The sequence below is a fragment of the Vespa velutina genome, chromosome 21 (genome assembly GCF_912470025.1).
Source record: "Vespa velutina chromosome 21, iVesVel2.1, whole genome shotgun sequence".
Taxonomy (NCBI): domain Eukaryota; kingdom Metazoa; phylum Arthropoda; class Insecta; order Hymenoptera; family Vespidae; genus Vespa; species Vespa velutina.
Genome location: NC_062208.1, coordinates 517,910 through 527,912, shown reverse-complemented (window position 1 = coordinate 527,912; position 10,003 = coordinate 517,910). Strand labels below are relative to the sequence as shown.

Below are 10,003 nucleotides of genomic sequence, written 5' to 3'. Positions count from 1 at the left end.
ATCCTAATTATTATTATTAATATTATTATTATAGTTATTATTATTATCGTTATTACTATCGTCATTATTATTTTTAATATTATTATTGTTATTAACATTATCATCATTATTATCGTTATTATTATTATATTTGTTATTATTATCGTTATTATTATTTTCATTATTATTATTATCCTTATTATTATTATCGTTATAACTATTTTCGTTATTATTATTGTTATTATTATTAATATTAAAATCGTTACTTATATTATCCTTATTACTATCGTTATTATAATTATTACTATAATTAATATTATCATAATACATATAATAAATAATATGGGAATAAAAAGCCCCAAAATGGATTAAGATGCTTTATCTCCACAAAAAATTTAGCCTAAAAGGTCTTAAAAAAGAATAATTGATTTTTAAAATCAGCTAGATACTTTTAATTCACCTAGGGACTTTTTAACTGTTTTATATTATATAAAATTTATACTGTTCACGTAAATATAATAGTATTATATAATATAATTGTATAATATTAGATTGATCAATGAGTAATTCAAATTCAATGAGAAAATCAGATTTTCATTAAAAAGACATTAATATTGTTTATTAGATACGAATTAGAGAAAATACTAATTACTGGATACTTTTGAAAGATACAAAAAAAGATATAAACACTGATTGTATTCCTTTTGCTTTTATCAATAATAATTAATAACATTTTAACGATTACATGTTACTGCTAAAATAAGTATCACATTTCAAATTAATTAAACAATACGCTTATAATTACAAACAAACAAACAAAAATCTTTGTGTATTACAAAAGTGTTCTATAAAATTTCAATGAAATGACTTTAATTAGTTTGTTAATATTTAATATAAAATAGTCAAAGACAAAAAAGATAATATCAAATGTGTATCATTTTCGAAAATTTCGAAGGGATCAATTAAAAATTTTAATAGCAATTTTCTCAATTGAAAAAAAATTGCAACAAAACTGTAAACTTTTCTTACATTAAATTCGGCCAATTGGTTAATCGTATTTTATAATATGTATTATATGTATTATATATGTATATTATAATATGTATATATATATATATACAAATTGTATAGATTTTTTATTTAATAAAAAAATTATTAAAAGAAAAATTTATTAATTTTTGATGAAAAAAATATATGTTTTTAGTTTATTTTTAATAAAAAAAATTACTAACAGGAAAAATTTATCGATTTTTTGATATTTTATAAAATTTATGATATATATATATATATATATATATATATATATATATATATATATATTTAATTTAAATATAATAATATAATAAAATATTAAACAAAGTAATTATTTTCCTAATAAATAAATAATTTAAGATATGTCACATATTATACTATATAAATAAATTTTTTTATAAATATTCTTATTATAATTAAGAATGTGATTGAATAGTTAACTTATAAATTATAACTGATAAATAATTAATATTTATTTAAAATTAAAATTTTAAGATATTTAATTATTTTAGAATCTTATGTTTAATTAAATGTTAAGTGGAATTTAAAAAGTAAGAAGATTATTGAAATAAAGAATATTTTTTAAACTTAAAAAAAAAAAGAAATATTCAAAAATAAGAATTTAATTATAACATAATATAATGTATAAATAATTAGTTAATGTATATATTTAAATTATAAAATATATTTATTAATTAATTATAATATATAATATAATATTATATATATATATATATATATATATATATATATATATATATACATACACATAGGCACACAAATTACATATAAATATGATTAGAAAACATTATGATTCGTGCGAAACCTTCAGACAGAATGAAACATTTTTATTCTAATATATTCAAGATCATATCGTGATCTTGACTATTGGTGCTTGACAATTGGGATACTTTTCGCAATGTCATGGCACTTATAATAGTAATAGTGTCTAAAAACGATTTTTATTGTGTGAGATTAACGATCGAGACAAATTGAAAAAATTGTTCGAAGTTTGAAATATATCGATGCTTGGGTGGAAGAGGAAGTAAGGAGAGTGAAGAGGAGAGCATAGGGGGATTGGAGAGTCGTGAGTGAACGAGGGTGAGGAAGAGGAAGAGGGAGTGTAAAGAAGGCGCGCGAGACTCGCTCGCGATAAATTACGCGATTAAGGCTTTCTCAGGTTCTTGGTATAAATGATGTGCACGGCAAATCGAGCCGCCCGAATGGAATTTTCACGCGTAATTAGCGCGTATTAATCGGATCGTATAAACTCTGCGACTTTATTCTCTCGCATCCTTTCATCTTTCTGTTTTTTCAATACTGCTGTCCTACGTAATTGTTTTTTTTTTTTTATTTACTCAGCTTATTTGTGCCTACAATATCGTGCTTGCTCCGATATTCGTACGACATAATTAGTAGATTTTTAATTCATAAAAATTGATAAATGTCGATTTCGACTTTCCAAATATTGCGAAAACCGTTATATTGGCATTGGAATAATTATGAAATATTATTCTATAACAAATAAAACTAACAATAATGTGACCCTATCAAAACTATATTAATCATAAGAATCAATTATCAAAACGTGGCAAGTATCTCATGCATATACAATGAAATACGTATTCACTGTTTGTGTTAATTTTGTTTAATATTAAATCAGTATAATTTGAAAATACGCTAATCATAGTTATATTACTGAGTGTTTTAAAGAATCAAATCGAGGAAACGTTATCGATACTATTAGGCGACAATTGTCAATATTTTCAAAGTTTCAATTGATCAATATATAATATATATACAATGGATATATTAGTGCTGTTTAATGTTATATTAATTACAAAATATTTTTAAATACTTCAACGAATTGAACTAAGGTGACCTTATCAAAATTATTCAAGACATAAATTCACAAAACATGATAAATCTCATAAATTTCATTGATATACAATAAAATACGTACTTATTGATTGTGTCAATACAGTTTAATATTATATCAGTGCAATTTAGAGATTTATTTCAAAGAATCAAATCGAGGAAACGTTATCGATACGATTAGACGAAAATTTTTTAAATGTTTGAAAACTCGAAAGCTCCATTAAGATACGATACATTACACAGTAATTATTGGGTTGTTCGGAAAGTAATTTCGTTTTTTTCCCGACAGAGGATATAATTGTATTTTTTTGCACCCAACTTCACACTTAAGCCGCATAATCATTATGTGCTGTGAGAGCTGATATAGCAAGGCTTGTGTGTGAAAAAGTCCAATTGATTCTACACAGTAGTTTTTGGTTGGTGCCCTTTTAAATATGGAGAACAATAAGCAGCATTTTCGTGATATTTTATATTTTTAACTATAGAAAAGGTAAAAATGCTGTTCAAGCCAGAAAGAAATTAACTGATCTGTATGGAGAAGATGTGTTGACAGTACGCCAGTGCCAGAAGTGGTTTGCAAAATTTCGATTCGGCAATTTTTATGTCAAAGGTGGACCACGTTCTGGAAGGCCGGTTGAAGCTGATAAAGATACGATAAAGGCATTAGTTGATGCAAACTGGCGAATAACAACACGTGAGATCGGTGAGAGGTTAAATTTATCAAATTCAACTGTTTATGACCACTTGAAAAGCCTAGGTTTAACCCCGAAGCTAGATAAATGGGTTCCCCATATTCTCACGAAGAGAAATTTGTGTCGTCGCGTTAACGTCTGTGATTCGTTCTTCAAACGTCATGAAAATGATTCATTTTTGAAGCGCATCATTACTAGGAACGAAAAATGGATTGTATATAACAATGTCAAATGCAAGAGATTATGGAGCAAAAAAGATGAACCGGCTCGAAGCATTTCCAAAGCCAATATCCATCAAAAAAAATGGTGATACTGTCTGTTTGGTGGGATTTTAAAGGAATCGTTTTTTTTGAGATTTTATCGGATAACACAACAACTAATTCGGAAGTCTACTATCATCAGCTGGACAAACTGAATGATGCACTTCAACAGAAAAGGCCAGAATTAATCAACAGAAAAGGTGTAGTGTTCCAACGATATAATGCGAGACCTAATACAAGTCTGGTCTTTTGCCAAAAGCTTTTACAACTTGAATGGGATATAATGCCACACCCACCATATTCTCCAGATCTGGCACCTTCGGATTATTATTTGTTCCGGTCACTGCAAAATTTTTTAGACGGTAAAACCTTCACTTCGAATGAGGAGATCAAAAACCACCTCGATCAGTTTTTTGCCAGCAAAGACCAAAAATTTTATGAGCGTGGAATCATGCTACTACCAGAAAGATGGCAAAAGGTATTGGACCAGATTGGCCAATATATAATTTAATAAAATATTTGTTCATTATACGAAAATTGTATTTCATGTTCACAAAAAAGAAACGAAATTACTTTCCGAACATTATATTAACGCTAATTATGAAATATTTTCGAATTTTCCAACGAATCAAACTAAAGACAACGTTACAACGAAACAATGTAAGACTAAAATTTTTAAAATATTTAAAGTCACAACAATTTCAATCATATCAAATACATACATAATAGCTACATTAGTTCTATTTAATGTTAGACTAATAAGTAAATATTTTTGAATACTCTGACGAATCGAATTAAAATGACGTTATCAAAATTATTTGAAACATAAATTCATAAAACCGTTATGGCGATAATAATGGCGAATCTGTAAAATATCATCCATATAAAATACGTACAAACTTATTACATTAGTGCTATTTACGAGTGAAATGCGAATGTATTTAATAATGAAATTTAATTACATTAATTACACAAAATACTTTCGAACGTTTGAACGAAACAAATTCAGATGACGTCATCGAAACACAACGTTAGACACCAATTCTTCAAATATTTCAATTCTCCAAGATTTTCATCTATATAAAATATGCATACATCAGCTATTATAAATACATTAGTGCTATCAGTTAAGATCAGAGCTGCACTAATTACGAAATATCTTCTAATAACTGAACGAATGAAATCGAAATTATGTTGTCGATACCATGAGACGTCAATTTTCAAAATATGTAAACTTACTAAAAAGCTTAGTCTGGATACAATACAAACACACATATATACATACATACATATATATATATATATATATATATATATATATATATATATAAGTGGATTGAAAAAAAAAATGAGATAAAAGCAAAGAGAAGCGGAATACTCCCAGAAGATTCTATAATTTCAATCGTCCTTTTTTTTCCCCCTTTTACCACGGCATATTCTTGCGTCTACTTTACCATGAGGCGGCACTTCTGATCTATGAATTCCAGGACGGAGTCTCTTCTTTTTCCCTACTCGCATTCTCTTTCCCTCTCCCACAATCCCTCTCTCTCTCTCTCTCTCTCTCTCTCTCTCTCTCTCTTACACAACCTTCTCATTTCCATCCTCTTTCTTCGTGTACTTCGAACAACATCCCCACTTCTTTCCCCTCTTCCCTCTCCGATCTACGGTAGGATTCTATATAAGACCCCATGATGGCACGATGACAGGAGCACAATACAAACAGTAGAGAAAACAGCTGCTTTTTTTATTTCGTACTCTTGCTTATATTCGTCATAATGCACGATTTCGGGAGCGTTTTTTTATATATATCCATGTACATTTATATTTGTATATATGAACTATAGCGTCGCTTGTAGGTATCCATACAAAGTACAAGCACACATACACACACACACACAAACACACATATATATATATATATATAATATATAGATGGTTTGCGCATGAGCGCATATAACGTATCAGCTCACCTGGCATTTGACGTGTTTCGTCCTGCTTATTCGTTTCCATCCTCCAGAGAAGAAATCTTAAAAATTCTCTCTCTCTCTCTATCTCTCTCTCTCTCTTTCTCTGTCTTACCAACTTAACGCGGCGAATCTTGGAAAGGTGAGCGAAATTCGAGAACGACTTCGGCGAATAGGCAACTATATAGGCACCAACGGATTTTCCTATAGAATGAAAAGAATGATGAAAGAGATCACGCTGTTAATTTTAAGATTCTTGTTTCAGCGAACTGTTGCGGTGTTGGCGTAGAAGATCCTAACTCTCAGGAAGCTGGCTCAAATGGTGGAGGGGGTGGGAATGGTGGTGGGATAGCCGTTATACCAGATCGAGCTTCTCTAGAACTTGACAAGCTACCCCCTTATCAGGACATTGCTCCTAGTCCCGGTGAGTCTTTCCCTATCACTTCAATCCCAAAACAAATTGATCATTTGCTTCTCTAACAAAGGAAATCTCATGTGGGATATAATTTTTGAATTTTTAAATAACCTTGAAAATATGATGGAAAATGACGAGTTAGGATACTTTTAAATATTTCTTACGTGTAACAAACCGCTTTTATGTAAACGATCATTCAGTATTTTTTATAGAAAATTAATAAGGAAATGATACGGAAATTTGCTTACGATGGCGCATATACTATGACCTTGTTGTGTTGATTATAGATAATTGTATTTTTAATTAGATGAAAAGTACATTAACAAAATTATATTCTAACATTAAGATTAAAAAGTGGACTGGCTTTTAATGAAATTAACGAGGATGCTCTTATGGAATCCAAAGATGTGATTAAAAATAAACTAAAATGTTGCTTTACAATTAATCATGTAAGAAAAATATCTCGAATGTAAAAAAAAAAGAAGAAAATAAAATATAAATAAAACCTAATAAACAATGAATAAATAAATAAATAAATAATAGAAAATTTCCACATATATACAAATAAGATCGATCTTGCATCTCTTTCAGTTGTAAACTTTAACGCTTGCCATTGCATCCGTGTTGTCGATTAAATATGGCTTCAATGTTTCTTTAATTTCTTCTTACATAAAAAGCAACAATTTTTCTAATGAAACTATTACTTTCTCGACAACATCGTAAGGATATTTATTTATACAAAACTGTTGGGAATTCTTCATGCAAAATCACCAATGTGCAAAAAAAAAAAGATATTGCCTCGTTAGAAATTTTAATCGAAGTAAAATTTTTCAATTGTATTTGACGTATTTTTTTTTTAAATGTATGTGTTTAAGTCTAATGTGTTTAAGTTTATTGTCTAAGCTTTTATTAACTATAGCTACGAATATGCTAATTTAAACGGTTTTACACGCATTTAGTTTGTATACTAATTCGGAAATTTCATACTGATAGCTTGATAATTTTCTAAATGGTATCGTTTGTCAAAAAAAAAAAAAAAAAAAAAAAAAAAAAAAAAAAAAAAATTGTAAAATATGAAAATGTTTCTCCTTTAACTTCTCACAATTTTTTGAAATGATCATTTTCAATATGACGTCCATTTTATTGAAAATATTTTTAAAGTTAAAAATTAACGAAATGACTCGATCAAAATTTTACACAAGATTTTTATGATACGTAAAGATATTTTATGCAAAATTTCCAACAATTTGATCACATGAACTAAGATAGAAATCACATTGAACAATTTTCAAAATGATTTCTATTTTAATATAAATATATTAATGTTTAATTGTGATGCAGAGATATTAGCAATCGAATTTAATATACGAGTAAAGTTTTTTGGTAACAATAAAAAAAATATTGCTTTTGTTCATCGATGCTGATAATATTAAAACAAAAGACAATTCGATTAAAAAATAAAATTGATTTTTAAACAAAATTAAAAATTTTTAACAAATTTCAAAAGTGAAATTTTTAAACAAAACGACTTGCTATTAGCAAGAAATATTTTGGGATATCTTCAAAGTCATCACTCTATTTACTTCAATATTTTGAACTTTACTTCAAAACCCTTAAATTATATTAAGGTTATTCATAAGTCCTCGATCTTTTTAAATAAATAAATTAACTTTAAAGTTCAACTTTTCTAACATATGAAAACACGTTTTGTTCTCTTCAATTGTAAAACAGATTATGAATTTATTGTTTTAAACAAAAAAATAAAAAATTTCTTTTATCCAAAAACAAAATAACGGACTACCAATCTTCAAAAGAACATATACGTCATTGAATGTTATTTTATTTTCGATCGAGATTTAACGCAATAATAAAAATTTGTGATATCTATGAAGATTTAAGATTTAATATGAGTCCATTTCCGTCAAATTGGTTCGGAGAATTTGTCAGGAATGATTTTGACTTATCTCATGACTTATTTTATCTTATTTGACGAATAATTAATCTGCTATATTGATATTTTAAAATTATTGGTTGAGGATCAGATTCAAAATTAATAATCCAAAAAATAATTAATATATTTGGATACCTTGCTCGATAATGCAAACATACTTTTATGAAATCAGATAAGTATCTAGGCAAATTACTTGGGTTCCGCATTAATTGAATACAGACAAAGATAAGTCACGAATAATTTATACATTGTTATTAACTAATCAATGAAAATAAGTGACGAATAATTTATACATTGTTATTAACTAGCCATTTTTCCTAACAAAATTGACTTATAATGAAAAATGGATAACTTGAAACACTTCAATCAATGTTTTTTTCCAAACCAATCAACTATACAGATGTTGCATTTCAAATTTAATCTTTTGATTAAAAAAGTAAATTTGATTTGCAAATCAAATTCACTCTTTTTTACATCAAATTAAGTAGTAAAATTTCAAATCACGGCTTATTAAATTTATTCGGCCAACAATTAAAAATCTAATGAAAATTTACATGAGTTTATATTTTGTTCTAACCTCAAATCACACATTTAAAGAAAATTATTCTTTCCCGTAAATAGTAAGAATTCTAGACAAATATCGATATAACAAAAACGTGTCTAAATATTATTCATTTAGTAAAAAATAAAATATCTTTAATTTTACTTTATTACATAAAAGATTTATACAAATGATGAATTCCGTGGGTAATGAATTGATGATTACTATTAATTAATTATCTTCAATACATCTTTGTATCACATACAATAAAATTTTGTATTTTTTAAGAATAAATTAATATTTGATTTTATTTTAATTAAGAAAACTTAAGAAAACAATTCTATAAAAAAAAAAAAAATTAATTTTAATTTGCAAGATATTGAATTTGGAACAAAAAAAAATCTGTATCCACATTTAAACCGTGTCTGTATTATGCATTTGGTAGAACTGCATTGGCATAATTTATTTTGTATTATTAAAACCGGTTGAAATAATTATCGTTGACGTTCATTGTCAAGAAATATTACAGAATGGTTATATTACAAGGAATCAGTGAAGAAACGGTAACGTGATAGCATCACATTCCTTGTAAGAAAAACAACCTAAGAAAAAATAAAATAGCTTGAAGTGAATAGTTTTACTGTACAGACTATATTAATTTGATACTCACAACATCGGATTATTGTTTGTTTATATCTATGAAAAGATATTCTCAAAAATAAATAGTTCTAAAAATGTCCGTGACGTTCAAATTCGTCAGTTTTATAAGCCAATATATTTTTATAAGTAAGGGATAGAAAATTTATAAAAAATAGTACGAAAAATCGTAAATAATAATAGCGATTGTGTAATTAATTAGAAAATAATAAAAAAAAAAAAATAATTGACTCATATGTGTATTTAAGAGATAATATACGCCTAAATGGTTCAAAAAAGATAATCTTTTATGATTCTTTTTTGCACACATTTTTTCTGTAATTTATTTTATTGATAAAAATTCATCATTACTGCTAATGTGTACTTCGTGGAATATTTTCCAATAAAATAATTGAAACAATTCGTTATATTCTTGAAGTTATCGATGTCAAATCAAATAGAGTAATATAGTATCTCCAGTATATTATCAAAAACAAAAAAAAAACACAAAAATAAAAAAATGCTGGTGTCGACACATTAAAATTTATTAATGGAGTAATGAATCACAGGAATTACATTGACAATTTAAAACACATTCTCATTTTTAATGCAGAAAAAAATTAGTACAAAGGATAATTTTATTTTTATGCAAGAC

The 10,003-nt window shown here is 26.7% G+C and overlaps 1 protein-coding gene across 4 annotated transcripts in view; it reads left to right on the top strand.

The window, feature by feature from the left end:
- Positions 1-10,003, top strand: part of LOC124956340 — a 154,449-nt gene that overhangs the window by 141,097 nt on the left and 3,349 nt on the right. For 3 of the 4 annotated variants that reach the window (XM_047512033.1, XM_047512034.1, XM_047512035.1), the window contains one exon: positions 6,071-6,229. The exons of the other annotated variant lie outside the window; for it this stretch is intronic. In XM_047512033.1, the coding sequence (XP_047367989.1) occupies positions 6,071-6,229 (159 nt within the window). The remainder of the gene's footprint in view (positions 1-6,070; positions 6,230-10,003) is intronic. 4 annotated transcript variants of the gene reach the window in all.